Genomic DNA, 20271 nt, shown 5'->3' on the forward strand with positions numbered 1-20271 from the left:
TGCCTCCCACGCAGCTCAGCCTCACCCGTCTGGCCTTTTCCAGGTGGGCAGACTGCACCGGAGGTCCCTACAGGCCGCGATCGCGGCCTGCAGGGACCTCCGTTGCAGTCTGCCCGCCTGGAAAAGCCCAGGGCGCGCGGGGCAGGAGGCAAGGCCCCGTCTGGGCGGAGCCCTGCCTCCCGGCCTGTGCGCCCCGGCCCCGCCTCTCACGTTGCGTGAGAGGCGGGGTTGGGGTGAGCTGCGTGGGAGGCGGGGCCAGGGTTGGCCCTGCCTCCCACGCAGCTCAGCCTTGCCCGTCTGGCCTTTTCCAGGCAGGCAGACTGCACCGGAGGTCCCTACAGGCCGCGATCGCGGCCTGCAGGGACCTCCGTTGCAGTCTGCCCGCCTGGAAAAGCCCAGGGCGCGCGGGGCAGGAGGCAAGGCCCCGTCTGGGCGGAGCCCTGCCTCCCGGCCTGTGCGCCCCGGCCCCGCCTCTCACGTTGCGTGAGAGGCAGGGTTGGGGTGAGCTGCGTGGGAGGCGGGGCCAGGGTTGGCCCTGCCTCCCACGCAGCTCAGCCTTGCCCGTCTGGCCTTTTCCAGGCAGGCAGACTGCACCGGAGGTCCCTACAGGCCGCGATCGCGGCCTGCAGGGACCTCCGTTGCAGTCTGCCCGCCTGGAAAAGCCCAGGGCGCGCGGGGCAGGAGGCAAGGCCCCGTCTGGGCGGAGCCCTGCCTCCCGGCCTGTGCGCCCCGGCCCCGCCTCTCACGTTGCGTGAGAGGCAGGGTTGGGGTGAGCTGCGTGGGAGGCGGGGCCAGGGTTGGCCCTGCCTCCCACGCAGCTCAGCCTTGCCCGTCTGGCCTTTTCCAGGCAGGCAGACTGCACCGGAGGTCCCTACAGGCCGCGATCGCGGCCTGCAGGGACCTCCGTTGCAGTCTGCCCGCCTGGAAAAGCCCAGGGCGCGCGGGGCAGGAGGCAAGGCCCCGTCTGGGCGGAGCCCTGCCTCCTGGCCCGTGCGCCCTGGCCCCGCCTCTCACGCTGGGTGAGAGGCGGGGTCGGGGTGAGCTGCGCGGGAGGCGGAGCCAGCCCTGGCCCCGCCTCCCGCGCTGCTCGCCGTGACCCCGCCTCCCACGCTGCATGAGAGGCGGGGCCAGGGAGCAGGAGGCGGGGCCAGGGAGCAGGAGGCGGGGCCCGCCGGCGCTGCGGTAGGCGTGGCCATGTGCCTCCCGCGGCACATGGCCACGCCTCCTGCGGCGCCGGTGGGGGGGGCGCAATTTCCCCCCTCGCTTTATATATAAATTTATCTCCGGCCGGCCCTGCTGCCAGATAATCTGGGATCAGATCCTAGGATATAGGGCAATGTATATCCATCCTTATGACTATGGTCCCTTATACACTGCCATATAATCCAGATTATCAAAGCAGATAATCCACATTATCAGGTTTGAACTGAATTACAGTAGAGTCTCACTTATCCTACACTCGCTTATCCAACATTCTGGATTATCCAACGCATTTTTGTAGTCAATGTTTTCAATACATCGTGATATTTTGGTGCTAAATTAGTAAATACAATAATTACTACGTAGCATTACTGCCTATTGAACTACTTTTTCTGTCAAATTTGTTGTATAACATGATGTTTTGGTGCTTAATTTGTAAAATCATAACCTAATTTGATGTTTAATAAGCTTTTCCTTAATCCTTCCTTATTATCCAACATATTCGCTTATCCAACGTTCTGCCGGCCTGTTTATGTTGGATAAGTGAGACTCTACTGTATATGAGTCTACACTGCCATATAATGCAATTCAAAGCAGATAATCTGGATTTTATATGGCAGTGTTGGAGGGGCCCAAGTTTGACTTGTACGTGGTTATTAAATAAGTTTCCATATCTGGGTAGGAATTCAAATCCTGGTTTCTGAACTCAAACCACTACACTACATTGATTCTGCAGTAAGCAATAACCTGTTCAGACTCTTGTACACAGCTATTAAAAGTACAGGAGCCCTGCCCTAATTTTGACATTGCAAACCTAGGTTAGATCTACACTGCTCAATATCTCAGGATCTGATCCCAAATTATATGCTTATACCAGATTATCTAGCAGTGTAGACTGATATAGTTCAAAGTAGATAATCTGGGATGAGATCCTGGGATATAGGGCAGTGTAGATCCAGCCCTAGTGATAATTGAGGAATTTGTAGGCCTTATTAAATAAATGGCTAACAAATGAACACATTTGAAATTTGAAATTGCAGAACTTGTGGCTACAATACATATCTGACATGTTTATAAGAATCATATCTGTACTGGGAAATAGCAATGTAATGGATATTTTTAAAAAGTAAATCTAAGAAATTACAAGCCAGGGTCAATGGTAGCATGCAGCAGGTGATACCTTCTACCCTAGGAAATATATGTAGGAACATCTATTCCAGATAAATGGTTGGAAGGCATTGTTAAAGATAAAAGTTTTGAATACACAGAACTAAAAGCCCTGCTGAGACAGAATCATCCATATTTTCTGCAAAGATAACCTTTCTCAACCTTTTAAATAATTCTTTTAAGAATATCAATAAATACATGGATGGGAGTGAGCCAATAGACTTTGCTTACATAGATTTCAAAAAGTTCCTCACCAAAATCTCTTGACAAACTATATCAATCATACGATAAAAGAGGAAGTACTCTAATGGATTGATCAAAGAATAGGAGGCAGAAAGCAAGAATAAATGGCTAGTTCCCCCAATAGATCAATGTTAGCATTGGGGCCCTTCTTGTTCATAAATGACCTTAGATCTATGCAGACATTTGTACGTTCAAATATAGGGCTAAAATGGGAACAGGGACATGAATGCTGTTGAACAAAGTCTGTAGCTTCCCACAACTTTTGAGTACTGAGACCTAAACAGACCTTTGCTGAGCAAAAGAATGGATTTGTGAAGTACTCCAAGAAAATCCTTGCCTAAAGGCGGTAACTTAAATTCAGGGTTTTTTTTAAAAAATTAATGGATATTGAAACAAACACATTCCTACTTTATATATAAACTAATGGGATTTGAAGTATCAGTAACTGATTGTAGTGGAACTGTCATTGAACATGTTGATTTAATGTTTGACTGCCATTCAAAAAATACACCAACAGTGAATTCCATACTGGGTATAATTAGAAATAGAATGAAGCTAAAATGTATGTTGCTGCTCTCACTTTCTGCATAATAATTCAACACAGCCATTCCTAATGTAGTGTCTTCCAGATGTTTCAGTCTATGGTCCCTAGGATTCCTGAACGTAAGATGTATTGGGTAAGACATATTGGAGTTATTCTTCAAAATACAGAGTGTGAACATAAGGCTGAGAGAGGATGATGTAGCATTTATAAATACAAATCAATACAAAACAGCATGTTTAAACTCATTACCTTAAATTTGCTTAATTATATGTTGCATTTCCTGGGTCCAGAAGCATTCCTAGTAAGGACTTGATTGGACAGGAGGAGGGAAGAATTGTTTGCTCATTAAACATTAAGGTTGTAATCCTTTATCTACTTACATAGGATAAACCCCTACTGAATGAAATCTAAGTAAATCTAAGTAATCTAAGTAAATATATATGAAATTGGGTTCCATCATGCTCTAATCCTATGCATGTATAACTAAAATTAGTGCTATTAAAAACATAAACAGAGTTCCCTAATAATGCAAATGTAACCAAATCAGGTTAATGAGAATCTCTCTGTATGTTGAATTATAGCTTTCAAATATTTTTAATTATTCATTCATCAGAAAATTTGTATGTGTGTGTGTATATACACATACAGTACATACATTCAACAAGTTAAAAAAAATAGAGTAGTTACAATGTTTTAAAAGAATTTCACACAAACAAAAACAATTCAGGACATTCAAAACAAAGTACGCAGAATACATTATATCCTGAATCATATTGCAAGTTGCTTCTGGTTATGAGAGAATCTGCCATCTAAAAAGACATTGCCCAGGGAACGCCTAGATGTATTACGATCCTGCGAGAAGGCTTCTCCAATAATATTTGGGAGTTATCCTGGACCATGCTCTGACTTACAAGAAGCAGTGCTTGACTATCAAGCAAAAAGTGGGCACTAGAAATAACATCGTACAAAAGCTGACTGGCACAACCTGGGGATCACAACCAGACACTGTGAAGACATATGTGCTTTGCTATTCTGCTGTTGAATACGCATGAACAGTTCTTAATGAGAAATGCCACATTATCACAGAATGTCTATTGCCCCACACCACTGGAGAAATTATACTGTTTAGCCGGTATTGCACCACCTGACATCTGCCGGGAAGTAGCAGCCAGCAATGAAAGGACCAAGGCATTGACATCTCCGGCCCATCCCGTTCAGATATCAGCCAGCAAGCCAACACCTTAAATCAAGAAATAGTTTTCTAAGATCTACAGAGATACTTGCAGGAACACCTCAGCAAGCGGGAGTCCAAAAGTGGCAGGCTAAAACCCGGATGAGACGCCGGATGAGAGACTCCCTCCTGGGCACACAGAAGACTGGGCGACTTGGAAGGCGCTGAACTGACTGCGTTCTGTCACCACAAGATGCAGAGCCAACCTTAAGAAATAGGGATACAAAGTGGAGTCCACGACATGCAAGCGTGGAGAAAAGCAAACCACAGACCACCTACTACAGTGCAGTCTCAGCCCTGCTACATGTGCTATGGAGGACCTTCTTATAGCAACACCAGAGGCAATCCAAGTGGACAGCTTCTGGTCAAAGGACATTTAGTATAATGCAAAGCTTTTGTAACTTTGTGTTTTCAAATACATTGCAACTTGTACCCTCGGTTTGCTTCTGACACAATAAATAAATAAATCCTGAATCATCTTGTAGTTTCATTTCCAACAGAAATACTACAGCAAAAATTAATCAAATATTAATCTCATTGATAGAACAGGTTTACTGTAATCTAGAACTCCACATCCTTCTCAAAAACTTTACTCAAGAGCTAAGTTTTAGTTCAGTGCTGAAATGAGGCCGGTGTCATTTCCAATCAGGCTTCCAATGGAAGGCTATTCCACTGCATGTGGTCCTTTTACAGTGTTAAGAGTACCATGAGTCTATTTGAGCTGCTGTCACAACATTTAAAGTATATTGTGATTTTGAGTTTGGGAGAGCCATTTAGAATTCTCATATTATTAAGGAGTATTGTGTCCAAAAATACAACACACATAGAATAGAGCAGTATACATGTATGCAATCAGAAAAAACATGTTATTCCTAAACAATCATTTATCATCTGTGTTTATACTGCTTGTAAGTTTCATCTACATGCTCCAGTAGGAAAAGCAGAGAATTGCATAGACACAGATGGACTTCTTTAGCTCTTCTTATGAAGGCATAATATATGACATGCTGTGCAGAAAACGTATGGCTTATGCGTACATATTGCTGGGACTGCTTTATGAATACATATATTGCAAATAGTGAAAACCTAAAACTGGAAGGTATATGAAGGTACCAGCTTTCACAAACAATATATCTTCAGTAGTGTTGTTTGGCTGACAAAGCATTCATCCTGAGCCCATGACTTAGCCTTAGGTTATTTCTGGGGGAGTCACTTCACCATCCCTTTGAATATGGTGTTGACTTCAAAATAAAATAAAAATGTCCCAATCATTACCATCAAAACACGGTTTGCTAACAAACCATTCAATATTTGTGTGGCCATTGTTATATTAGTGTTTGATTTCCATACACAATAGTGAAAAAACACTACATACATCAAAATGAACTAGCTGGAGCGTTAATAAGAAAATATTCTTACCTCTTCAAAAATATCCCCTCTTGCCATATTCCTGGCGAATGATATATATCCTTGTGAAAAAGCTCTCTTGCCCCAAGCTGTGATGTAATTTTTAAAGTCATTCTCCATGTTAGTATGTTGAGAGCTGATATGTATTCTACAGTACTTTTTCTCAGCTAAATGCATTATTCATTGATGAAGAAACTTTACTTAATGCATGTTCATGTTGAAAGTATTCAGAGCCTCTTTCATCAGACAGCAACAAGAATAAATTATCCAGTTAGAAGCTATGTTACCTGTCCAACACTCGTAGATTTATGCCTGCTTTCACAATGTACTATGTAACATAAATCTTCCAATCAAAGCTGTAAAAACATACATGCACAAATTTTCCCTCTTCATCATTAGGCAGATCATGAGTTAGACCCACAAAGTCTCGAGCGCTTTCCTTCCCATTGACTATACTCTTGTCTCTGCAACTTCCACTGGCTCAATGCAGTCAAAAGACCTGACTGCTATACAGTTGGCCCTTTCATGTTTGCAGGGGTTAGAGGAGCAGGATCCATGTGAAATGGGACAAACTGTGAATATAGGCTATAGGCTATTTTTTAAAACCCGAGAGAATGCTTCTCTAAGCATTCGTAGGTCCTCCAGTGCAATTCTATGATCAACCTCCGGTGGATAACTCGTTAAGATCAGTAAGAATACTCCTTCTATTGAAGAATGAAAGCAATATTATTTATCCTGCACCCAGCAGTGACTTCAGGCAGTAAATTAAGATCGAACTTCACTCAACATAGTTCTCATTTCAATAATGAACATTTCATTAATTATCAACTGAAGCTATACCTATATATTCGTGGGGTATAGTATTAGTTAGGTCTACTTTTAATAATAACTCTCAAGCAACCAAAATTAGGTTTATCTAACACCTACCAATCCCTATGGGTGGCATACTGTAATATGCCAGTATAATGTGCCTAATCAGTTTTTATTCAAATCTAGGTGTCTGGGCAGCTCTTCACAGCCATACTGGTTGCCTTTAAAAAAAACCTTGTTGAACTGAAGCAGCTCAAAATTGTTTCAGAACAAGTTAACCTACTCCAATCCACTCTCAATTTAAGAAATTCCTGTCCAATCTAGTTCAGAATTTGGACGTTTTAAATAGTTGCACAGTCCTACTTGATAATGTCTCACACTTCTTTACTGTTGAAAAAAATTACTCAGAAGTTCCAGAGAAAAATGCAATGTTTCTAGAACTACATGCCTTTGCTAAAGATGAGCCAAAAATAATTCTGCCTCAGAATTTGCAAAACAAAATGTTGTAAGTAAACATGTTGAAAGTATAGCAGTCACCAAATGTAAAATGTGCTCTGGCTTGGAAGGGATACAGAAATTATAAATGAGAATTGTGACACTTAACAAAATTAACCATGAACTGCTTTTAGCTCTCTCTACAAATATTAATTAATAAGTCATTCTGCTTCTGGAGTTACTAATATATTTACTAGTTTCAAATAGTTAGCTTAGCAATCATTCCCAATTAAAATGTCTACCCAATTATCATGCTTAAACCCTACTGAACTCTTTAAGCAAGAAGGGGCTCCAATTTCGATCTCCTGTTCCATATGTATGCAATCAGTTTTCATTCGGCATACTGTTATCCTTGTGGGGGACTGGGGAGAGTCAGATGGGAAGCATGTTAAATATGCAAAAGAAATATGAAGTCAGGGGACCTGCTATCTTTTACAAAGGAGTTCTAAAGTTTTCCAAGATTAGAACATTCGAGCAGCCTGGGTCTCTAGATACAGCTGCTCTTTAAGACATGCTCAGTAAGGAAAGATAAAGATAAAACATTCAGCTTAATTAATTTTTAATTTCCTGCATTCCCAAATTAGGAGTAAAAATTTATTTAATATCTTCTGTTTTCTTGAAAGCTTAAAAACTATTCTAAAGACCTGTGGTTTATACCACTTTTTGAGAAAATATGTGTCTATATCTATATATAAGCATAAGTAATATACATTGATCTAATGTGAATTGCCCTGTTAAGACATGTACGTGAATGGCTGAATGAATATTAAGATTCACAAAAGGTGAATATAAAAGAAAAAAATGAATTAATTGGAGCCAAGTCGATAATTCTGTGAATGAAGAGACGGTGTTAATGAACCAAAGGAAGAATGAGGCACAAACTGACCTATCTAGAAATAAGGTAAAAATGTGTTGTCGAAGGCTTTCATGTCCGGGATCACAGGGTTGTTGTATGTCTTTCGGGCTGTGTGGCCATGTTCCAGAAGTATTCTCTCCTGACGTTTCGCCCACATCTATGGCAGGCATCCTCAGAGGTTGTTACAGACAAATTTCATAAACTGCATTCATTAGCTGCTTTACAATTTTAGTAAAATGAAAAAGCTAGGATAGTTACAAATGGGTAGCAACTTTGAGATAGGGATGGTTGTGACTCAGAAGGCTTTTATTTTCATTAAATGTTGCTATGTCAGAACAACCCATGGAAAAATAGGTGTATAATTTTGGGAAAGACAACCAACTGACTGAGATTTTAGCTAAGTTAACCCTACGAGTCATGAAACTCACTTCTCTGATGAGATTATCTCAGCATTTCTATGAGGAAAAAGGAGACAGGAACACAGTGGTAGAAAGGCTAGCTGGTAAAGTCTCTAAAAAATAACAAGAAACAGGGTAATAGAAAACAGTTTATGTAAACATATATGCAACAATACTTTACATGGAAGTCAACTTCCCATTTTGTTCATTTTTCTAACAGAACTGAAACATACAAGATACATTTAAGTTAACAGTACAGTATGTTTTCAAGAATATGACCATTATCTATATCAACTTTTCAAAACAAAGACAATTTTTCTTTGCTGCAAGATATCAACACTTTCAAAGTAATATGCTTTGTCAGAATTTGAATATTATTGGGACTTTAAAAGTCGATAAAGTAATGCCTTTTTACTGAGCAATGAACCACCATTCAAAATATGACAGCTGTATTACTCTAAGTGTATAATTCACTAGGAATAACATATAAAAACATTTTTAAAAGATGAGCAATGAAGATTTTTAGGTGACTTCCAGTCAACTGCAAAGTTATTTCTGAAAATAGTGGAGTGTACTTTGAGTTCTCCTTTTAAATATTTGTGAAGGATGAACAATAACTGAAATTAAGTCACCTTAGTTTTTGTGAGCTAAATTTAGAACTAACTGTGGGTTGAATAGATACTCTCTGGAGACGCAGTGGCGCAATGGGTTAAACCTTTGTGCCAGCTGGACTGCTGACCTGAAGGTTGCCGGTTCGAAGGTTCGAATCCACGAGACAGGGTGACCTCCCGTCTGTCAGCTCTAGCTTGTGGGGACATGAGAGAAGCCTCCCAGCTAACACATCTGGGCATCCCCTGGGCAATGTCTCTGTAGACAGTCAATTCTCTCACACCAGAAGTGACTTGCAGTATGCTCTCAAGTCACTTCTGATATGATTTAAACAAGTTAATCTCCACCAATTGCTTATTAGATATTCAACAATTAATTGACGTGGTGAATAATGGTCAGCTTGAAGCAAAAGAAATAATCGAGGTATAAGAAAAGAGAGGTATCAACATGCAGAAGGAAATTCTGTGTGCCAAAGTATGAGACAGAAATATTATATATCATCTTCGCACAAACAGCCCAGTAAAAAGGAAAATACCTATTAGGTACAGAAAGTTGGAAGTAATTGGAAAATTGGGAAAGCAGATCAAAGCAAAGTGGGCAGAAACAGAATGTCAGTGGAGAATGATTAACAGTTCAAAGTACTGCAAAATTTGAACTGTAGCATTATTTTCCAGAATCCCTTTCTTAATTTACAAACAGAATATCTGTGAGAATTTTGCATTTCACTATGTACACATAAGCCCAGAGCTTGTAACAAGTTACAAATAAAGTAGTGATCTCTACTGAACTATTTCTTTGGGTAACAAGGCTGTAACAAAGATACATCTGAAAAGTTACTTAGTTTAAGGAGTAAAATCATTGGTGGAGTTATTGATTGAAAAAGGAAACAAAGTTACTTATGGTTAAAATGTTATTTCTAGTCATTTTCAACTGTTACTTTAAAACAGCATTTGAGAGACATTTGGACATGAATGTTTCAAGTTTTATGTCATTCACTAATAAATCCTGAGGCTTTTTTTCTCCCCGCAAAATTAACAGAAAATAAAACTAGTGGTTTGTGCAACAAATAAGAGAATGTGATTTTCCCAACATCTTCACAATTAACAGCAAAGAGTTACTTTTTGTACTAAAAGCAGGTTGAGTATATCATATCTGGAATTCCAAAATGCAAATCAGTCCACATTTGTTCAGATGAGTGGTTTCATAGTGGCACCCTTGCTTTTTGATGGTGTAGTGTACACAAACTTACTTTCTTGCACAAAATTATTAATATATTGGATTAAATTACCTTCTGCCTATGTGTAGAAGATGTATATGAAACATTAAATGGATTTCATGTTATACTTGAGTCACATCTTCAAGATATTATGTACATATATGCAAATACAGGTATTCCAATATCTAAAACACTTTTGGCCCTAAGTATTTTGGATAAGGGGCACTCAATCTGTTCCAGGAATGAGTAACCTTCTAAGCCAGTGATTCTCAACCTGTGGGTCCCCAGATGTTTTGGTCTTCAACTATCAGAAATCTTAATAGCTGGTAAACTGGCTGGGATTTCTGGGAGTTGTAGACCAAAACACCTGGGGATCCCCAGGTTGAGAACCACTGTTCTAAGCTCTGGGTGCATCAAATGTGTGGCACCTTGGAGTACTTTTGTGAGCCGCACTGAGACGGTGGCGAAGTATAAATAAAGTTGTTTTATTATTATTATTATTAAATGAAGAATATTTGAGCCTCAAGTTTTCAGCAACTTTAAATAACTGCTGCAGAGGTGATGGCATGTCACCTTATAATGAAAAATAGAACTTCTAAGCAAGCCAGATTAGTCTGTGAAGCCCTCTATGTTCAGGCAACTTTATTCCCACTAAATGTATAGATACAATAATTACTGGGTCGCTGTGAGTTTTCTGGGCTGTATGGCCATGTTCCAGAAGCATTTTCTTCTGGTGTTTTGCCCACATCTATGGCAGGCATCCTCAGACATTGTGAAGTCTGTTGGAAATTCGGCAAGTGGAGTTTATATATCTGTGGAATGTCCAGGGTGGGAGAAAGATCTCTTATCTGTTGGAGACAAATGTGAATGTTGCAGACCTCACAACCTCTGAGGATGCCTGCCATACATGTGGACGGAACATCAGGAGAAAATGCTTCTGGAATATGGCCATATAGCCCGGAAAACTCACAGCAACCCAGTGATTCTGGCCATGAAAGCCTTCAACAACACAATAATCATTGTTGCATTTTAGGCAAAACAACATTTTGCAGTAATTACTAATAGAGCAAAAATTACAGAATAGATACAGAATAGAATAGCCATCATGGGTTCACTAAAATCAGATGTTTGTAACCCAGATTCTGGCCAAATATTTTAAAGCTTTGTTGCGAAATATGCAAATACTATTTGGTAAACGAACAACTATTGACTCAACATAAGACAAGTAACATAATCATCTCTAAAGCATTCACCTATGATTTAATGTATTTTGGTAAATAAAAATGCACTAGGATTCAAATACTAAGATCCATATACTAGCATAATACTTCATTAAAAACCCCTATGGCATATTTCACAATTTTCCTTCCAGAACGACCAGTGAAGTCATAGAAAAATCTTACTCAAATATATTTGAAAACAACATTGTAAGTATTAATGATTACATTCTACATTAGTAAAAAAAAATAATGAAAAAATATAGCATTTTGGTTCAACCAAGATAGAATACTGGCCAGGACCCGAAAGAACCATGCAAACTCTATGAGCTTAAAAGTTTCTGAGCTATTACCCTATATACCCATGTATAAGTCTAGAAATATTAGTCAAAAATCAATCCAAAGAGTCTGAGTTGACTTCTTCACAGGTGAATAAGTACTGTTATCTTTATAATTCTTATAAAAATATGTGAAAGGGTGTCATATGGAACAGGGAGCAGACTTGTTTTCTGCTGCCCTGGAAACTAAGACTAGGAGCAATGGGTTCAAATTACAGGAAAAGAGATTCCACCTAAACATTAGGAAGAACTTCCTGACCATACAAGCTGTTCAACAGTGGAACTCTCTGCCTTGGAGTATGGTGGAAACTCCTTCCTTGGAAACTTTTAAACAAGGCTGGGTGGCCATCTGTCAGGGATACTTTTTCCTGCATGGCAGGGGGTTGGACTAGATGGCCCATGTGGTCTCTTGCCACTCTATTATTCTATGATTCTATGTGACATCGGTGCTTTACCTTCTCCATGGAATAACCCTTGACTCATCCACAGGTCAAATAAAATCTATAGTTTTGGCCCTGAAACCTCCCCTCAAACATGAAACCAACTTATACAGGAGTATATACGATAATTCTCATCAAACCCCCCCCCCTCCCCGTGGTTCAGGGACTATGCCCCCCTATGAACTTGAACTCTGAATTTAGCTTGTAATATTTCAAAATGAGGAATGGAAGGAGGAAGAAAAGCACATTAGCATGTCCATACTGAGCTTTTCAGCTTGTCTAAGTGCTCTTTAGGTCCCAGCTATTCTGTTTATAGAAATATACAATTAACTACAGATAAAAAAGAGATTCATTTCCACTGCATATTTCTGTTTAGAGTGGAAGTCCTATGTATCCTGTGCAGTTTATAGCTATATAAACATGATTGTCAAATATTTATTAAGAAGAGATAAAAAAAGGCACAATTAGATTGTCATCGGTCACATCACATTCCTTTGAAAACAGAATAATTTCTGAGCTTTGTAAACAACTTGTTGTCACACTTTTAAAGTGAGGTTAGTGCTGACTCCATTATTGCTACATTCACAGTTTAGTAGAATTTTAGGTTAGGTATGAAAGTCATTTCTGAAGTATACAGGCCTTCATTTCTATCGGACTCATCTGAGGTTTACAAAAAAACTGAATTATGTAGAATAAACCTGAATACAAAACTCAGCAATACTCTTATTCACTGCAGTGAAAATGTGTAGTAACAGAACTTTAAATATTCTCTACACTGTTGCGCCATGCAAAGAATTCTTCAAGATGAACAGCATCTTCTCACTGGGAGAAGGATCTGGCCATATAAGTAGAAACTCCTTCAAGCAGTTGTTTTCATGAACATCCTTCCGGTCTCATATATTTTCCAGCATTCATCCATGTTTGAAGGTTCTGAAATAATCACCTTCTTTTAGATCTTCTATCAGCAATGTCCTGTATACTTTTTGTTAGCTGCTTTATGAAAACTTTGTATATTCTTCCACAATAAGTATGCTGGGTCTTTTGAAGTTCCAGTTCAAGGGGCAGCAGCAAGGCATTCACCAAATCATCACCAAATGTATACTGGAGAAATGAATTAGAAATGCTGTATTAATCATTTCAAACCCACAGCCCACTTTTTTCTGAAATTGCTTTCCAATAGAACAAAGTGCTGTTTTCTACATGTCCCTGTCTTCTAAATATGATTGATACATAGACAAGAACTAATAAAATGCAGACATTTTAATGCAATGCAATATATTAAGTCTTCTCCTGGAAAGTTTGCAATACATTTTGATTATTTCAAATATCCAATTACTGTCAACTTAAGTGAATGCAAAATGGTTTAGCCCAGAAGAAAAATTTCTTTTAAAACAAAATAAACATTTCAGCAAACAAATCGAGAAATGAATGTCAGACACCTAAATTAAAGGGTTAATTTATGTGATCACATGCCTGCCATGCTGAAACTTCTGCCTGAAATATGTACAATTAACTTAGTACGCCATTCATTAAAATAATATATGGCTCTTATTGAACTGAAACAGTATAAAAAGAATAATCTACACTACCATTAAAGATGGGACACTTTCATTAAACTGAATTATGAACAAGCACACACAGTATTTAATGGGAATCTGAAGTAAAAACAGTCATTACTTCAAAGTTACAGGTTATTTCACTATATTAAAAACCAAGTGGTATGCAAACCCAACATTTCAAAATAAAATAATTTTGCTAATCTTGCTGGCTTTAGGTCAGTATTGATCTACATATTTTCTGAGCACTATGCATAAACTAAAACTGATCATAAATAATGCTGAGAGATTTTCTTTTCTCACTATTTTTCTCGCAACACTCTGTGGAACAAAGAAATCGTAATTTTATGAGACTACATTTTCTTTTTGCATAGTGTATTCTAATACCCTCAACAGTACTTTTCCTCATTTTTATACCAGTATGACAACATGCAACAAAGCACCAGTAAAATATACTATTGATCTTTGAAGGTTATACACAAGATAGGATGAACATTAAAATGAGGAACATTGCCTCATTTTACAGCTCTTCAGTGACTGAGTATGCTGAAATACTGATAAATAGTTTATTAGAAACCTTATTTGCCAAACAAGAAAGACGAAGAATTATTCCAAGCATGAAAAAGACTTTTGTATGAACTTATATATTATAAACTGCACAAATTAAAGTAACTAAATTATACAGACATGAGACAGAAAAAAAGTTGAAAAGACATGAAATCTAAGCATCACTTAACTAGCTTCAGGAAAGGGAAAGAAACAAAAGAATTATCACAGCACGTTTGGTAAGCCCACTTTTTCCTATAGACTGGGTTAGCATATGCATTTCTTATAGTACTATGTCACACTAAGTTCTAGAGCCTTATTTTGTACACTTATGTATTTCATTCATTACACTGAAGTCTGAAATAAAGGAAACAGGTGAGCCTGTAAGTATCGGTGTTCACTCTAAATTTATGTACTGCAAATTATTAGTCTGTGCTCTCACTTCCTTTTAAAATTTCTATAACATTATATACTTATAGCGTCCCTGGACAATAAAATCTATAGCCTGTCTATTACAATTCACTATAAATTTTTTAGCATGTGCACATTGCACATTAATATTGATAATTATGGGTAAAATACAAGTAACATTGCAAGACATAGTCATATACATATGTTAATTTAGAACTAAAAGAGTCTTAGATAAAAAGGATGAAATTAAAGAGCAATTAATTATTTTTTAATCCCCAAATAAGGATGGGAATCAGTTGTTGGACTACAAACTGCAGTATTCCTTGCCACTATATGTGTTGACTAGAACTGCCAGGAGTTACAGTCTAAAGACATCTAAAGGTCACTTGATTCAAACCTAGTGCTAGAATAATTAATAAAGTTGCTCATTTAAAAATGAAATTAGAAATTGAAAGGCTTACATGCTTTATTGCATCATATACAGCTCGAAAAGCTGGTTGCTTATCATCATGGTAAACACCTCTGTTTCCATGAAGGATGAATATTCCTTCTTTTTCAGCTTGCTGGCAATTGCTCCCATAAATACAGTGGTCAGGTCGATAGTTCCATTGACAAGGAAAAACAAAAAGGCTTTCTGAGCAGAAAAACAAAACACAAAATACATATAATACAGTCATGATAGACAAACTGAACTGATTGCATGCTTCTTTTTGTGCTGCAGTACACAATACAGGAAAGGTGGAAAACTTTTCTGGTCCACCAGTCAAATTCCAATCTGGGAGCTTGAAACAACTGTGATTCCACTTCCTTTCCTCTTTAGACTGATGGACTGAGTGTTATTTCCAATTGATCAAATGCCCTATATCTGTTTGGTACCTTCTTGTTGCCTGGATTCCCAAACTACGAACAACAGTATAGTTCTAATAGGCAGATTTAGCATCAACATTTCACTTAAGCACTCTTAAGTATTGGACATCCAGACTATTTTTACAAGAATACACAGGCAACTTGATAATCTTTTACGTTCTTTTATCAAAATATACAAGCACAGCTACAAATGCATGCATGTACAAACTGCTGCCTTTGGAACGGAACACAGACTTCTCATTGTTTAAGGAACATAGATTATATATTTGGATTTTACCAATCATGTAAAGCATTATTTTTGGAATACATGTAAAGCATTAATATGCATATTAACATCTTCATGAGATTTGTTCATATTCATTTTAGGAAACATTAAGAGACAGCTATATTTTCTAACCTAACAAGGAACTGAACCTTACCAAGCTTTCCATGTGTCAAACACAGAGATATCTGTAAGATTATAGATATCCATAGGAACATAATATTCTTCCACAGACATTTATCTATTTAGATCAGGGGTCCCCAAACTAAGGCCCGGGGGCCGGATGCGGCCCTCCAAGGTCATTTACCTGGCCCCTGCCCTCAGTTTTATAACATAATATTTTTATATAATTTTTAATAATATAATATATTGAATATACATATAATATTAATAATATAATGTTATACAATATAATACTAATAATACCTTATAATAATTTAATTATATGTCATATATTACATATAATATTACAGTATAGTGGTATAGTTCAATATAGTAATATATATTGATAATATTGTGCTATGCTAACCTATATATATAAAAGGGTAATGAAATTTCGGCCTAGGACAAAACAACAAAACTACACATCCCAGAAACACTAAACTTGGCAGCACAACCCCTCATCCATGCCTCTACGTTCATACAACAAAAAGAAAAGAAAAATAAAGTCCTAATTAGAGGGAGAGGAATAATTGTTTTTATCAAATTGCTGCCAGTTAGAAGGCTAAGCTCCGCCCACTTGGTCTCCTAGCAACACACTCAGCCCAGGGGACAGGCAAAGTTAGGCCTCACTTAGGCCTCTTCCACACTGCCTATAAAATACAGATTATCTGATTTTAACTGGATTATATGGCAGTGTAGACTCAAGACCCTTCCACGCAGCTATATAACCCATTTATAATCTTATATTATCTGCTTTGAACTGGATTATCTTGACTCCACACTGCCATATGATCCACTTCAGTGTGCATTTTATCCAGCTGTGTAGAAGGGGCCTCATACTTCGCCACAGCAACGCGTGACCGGGCACAGCTAATAATATAATATACTAGCTGTGCCCGGCCACGCGTTGCTGTGGCTAGGACTTTCTTTTCTTTTTGTTGTATGAACGTAGAGGCGTGGATGAGAGGTTTTGCTGTCAATTTTCGAGGTTGTGGGGCGTTTAGTTTAGTTGTTTTGTCCGGTGCCGTGATTCCATTACCCTTTTATATATATAGATTGTATGTACATACAGCTGCTCTGAGTCCCCTTCAGGGTGAGAAGAGCAGGATATAAATGTAATAAATAAATGTAGTAAATGAATAAATAAATAATTTTAGACTTAGGCTCGCCCAAAGTCTGAAATGACTTGAAGGCACAACAACAACAATCCTAATTAACTTGACTATTTCATTGGCCAGAAAAAGGCCCACACTTCCCCTTGAAATCCTGATAGGTTTATGTTGGTTACAATTGTTTTCATTTTTAAATATTGTATTGTTCTTTCATTGTTGTTGTTGTTTTGCACTACAAATAAGACATGTGCAGTGTGCACAGGAATTTGTTCGTATTTTTTTTTCAAATGATAATTCGGCCCCTCCACAGTGTGAAGGATTGTGGACCGGCCCTCTGCTTCAAAAGTTTGAGGACCCCTGATTTAGATAATAAGTTTATGTTACTATAGCCTGTTTAATATTGAGAGCAGATATTCTCTCCCCCACTCTCTCTTATCAGCATGGTATGGACATTTATCATTTATAAGAACAGCATCAGCACAGCATAAGAGATGTTGTAGATAGTTAGTTTACCCTTATTGGAGACTAGGAAAAATAAGCTATTTTTGTGTCCCTAGAGCCAACTTTCCTGCCGTATTCGACCTTAATTGGTCTAATCAGAAGCCAATCTAATTATTATTTTTAACATCACAATAATCTTCTTATTCACTAGGAAGAGATTTCACTGGTCATTTACATTAGGGCAATCTTCTGAGAATGTCACTATCCTCCACTCCTGACCGGCTGCCTGCCATCTCTGTTCATGTGGCCCGCCCTTGGTTTTATTGTTCTTTTGATCTTGTTTAATGTAGTGTATATTTTCTTTTATTGTGTTGTTTAATGTGCTATGATTTGTTGTTCTATTATATTTTGTTATATTGTATTGTTCTGGGCATGGCCCCATGTAAGCCGCCCCGAGTGCCCGGTGGGGAGATGGTGGCGGGGTATAAATAAAGTTTATTATTATTATTACTTTCTTAATATTCAAGCTTCAGGGGACCAAACATAGCAAAATACATACCTAAAGAGCACTCAGCTTATACCAGCAAAGAAAAAAGGTAAAGGTAGCAACAATAAACAGCCCAACTCTATGCAGGAGTAAACCCAGGGGAACAATTTCACAAACTAGAAATTAGTTTTGAGATAACTGTAACAGCTCCCCAGGCCTTAGACACTTTTATTTCTAATCATTGGAGATAAGATTACCAATCCTTTGACTGGACCCCAACAGGCTGCATTAAGACTGGCTGGAGGTTCATCATCTCTAGTATAGATAATATATTCATTAAACTAGCATTCTAATAAAATAAATACAGTGGAGTCTTAAGGTTCACTCTTGTATGGTTGCAAAACCCCCATGGATGCCAAAATCCATGGAACCTCGAGTCCTATTTTATACAAATGACATAATAAAATACTGCCTCTTATATCAAATCCCAAAATCAAATTTACTTTTGGGGTATTTTTTTTTAAGGGGAGAGGGAATATTTTCAAGTTATGGATGATTAAATATATGAATATGAAGAGCTGGCTGTACATCTTTCTGAAGAACACTACTGCATTCAAAAACCAACTGTGAGCAGATTTGATGGTTCTGTTAAACTGCTTAGTGTACAAGTGTACAAGAAAATGTAAGATTTTAAGAGTATACAAAAATCTTAAATTTTCAAATAAAAACATTTTGTAATTCAGTAACATTCTTTTAAAAACTCACAAAGGAACTTACCTGGATTATGAAAAAACATAATGTTCAGAAGATCTTGATCACCCCAAGTTATATTCAACTTATATTTTTTCAGTAGTGGCATGAGAATTTGTTCCCACCGTAGCCGAACTGTCGTCATATCATTCTTCAATATGCCAAAACATAAAATTGATGTCAGATATATAAGACAATTTTAACACTAACCCAAAGCTTTTCATTTTGGAAAAATGACGTTTTAAAATCAAGAATTGAACTACAACTTAAGAAAGGCTGAATAAGAACAAAGATTCAGAAACTTAGCTTTCTCCAAAAAAGAATATGAATGCCTAAAACATTTCCAGTTTAATGCAGCAAGTGATATTGTCTCAAACTGAGACCTAAAAACACAAATAAATCTAAAAAACAATGCTAATCAAAGTGATGGTCCATCAACCAGTGCTGATTTCTAAGCCATGGAAAAGTTTCCAGGAAGAAAAGGAAAAGAAAAAAGCTAGGGGCACAAATACAACACAACCCTCATATCCACAGGAGATACATTCCTGAACTTATCACAGAACGTGAAAATCACAAATAGTGAGCCTAGTGAACAAATGGCTTTTGGTGGACACTTCCTTAGGCATTGCTAAATTCTCCAGCATGACTTTGTGGTCAATATTTGATGGAAGCATAGCAAAGAAACATGTTAAAGTAACCTTGAAAATACCTAGAAAGGATAAATTTTATTACACATGGCTAAATGAAGCTGCGGATATTGGTTTCATGGATCATACTGGTCATACTATATGGTACTAGTCTCTGACACATTGGAAAAAAATAATTGCTGCTTCCGACATCAACAAGTTGAGGAAGTACTGCTTTATAAAATATACAAACAAGAAAAATACTTTGTAAGTCACAATATATTTCCAAGTTACAAGAAATATAAGCTGATGGCTGGAAAGGACCTCTTTTGGAAGGAATTGTCATTTATCTCAGGCAAGCAGATCACAAGACTACTTTGGAACTGCACTGGGCTCAATACTGAGAGCAAGATATAAAATCACTAAATAATACAGAATAGCACAGGGCAGATACTAGAAGAATACTTAGAGGATAGAGAATAAAACTGTACAACAGTATTAAGCCTAATATACGAATGAGAGTGAAGCAGCCCCCAAATAATGTAATTCCCAGCAGGCTTAAGTAACCATAAATAGGATGATGAATGTTGTGAGCTGCAATCCAACTCAACCTGAGAGCTAAAAACACAGATGAATTTTAAAAACACTCTTTAGAAGAATGAGACTTTAGACTACCACTCCCATTGGTCCCAGTACATACATAATCCATCAACAATTCAAAAGATTTCCAGAAGTAACTAATGCAGGGCCCTTTAAGGGTAGCTGCTTAATCTGAAATGCTGGCATAAGCACCTAGGCATGAATATGTAGCATTTACTGGGGCTTTTTTATTATCTTCAGGATCCAATACATATACTAATCATCACCTGTAAAGCTCAGC

The 20271-nt window shown here is 38.1% G+C and overlaps 1 protein-coding gene across 2 annotated transcripts in view; it reads right to left on the reverse strand.

The window, feature by feature from the left end:
* Positions 1-8487: 8487 nt before the first annotated feature.
* gxylt1 (glucoside xylosyltransferase 1) overlaps positions 8488-20271 on the reverse strand; it is a 33276-nt gene continuing 21492 nt past the window's right edge. For both annotated transcript variants that reach the window (XM_008111115.3, XM_016993829.2), the window contains 3 exons: positions 18793-18916; positions 15146-15318; positions 8488-13272 (listed from right to left, as the gene is read on the reverse strand). In XM_008111115.3, the coding sequence (XP_008109322.1) occupies positions 13111-13272; positions 15146-15318; positions 18793-18916 (459 nt within the window). In that variant the 3' untranslated portion in view covers positions 8488-13110. The remainder of the gene's footprint in view (positions 13273-15145; positions 15319-18792; positions 18917-20271) is intronic.

Source organism: Anolis carolinensis, chromosome 5, assembly GCF_035594765.1.
Source record: "Anolis carolinensis isolate JA03-04 chromosome 5, rAnoCar3.1.pri, whole genome shotgun sequence".
In the NCBI taxonomy this organism is placed as follows: domain Eukaryota; kingdom Metazoa; phylum Chordata; class Lepidosauria; order Squamata; family Dactyloidae; genus Anolis; species Anolis carolinensis.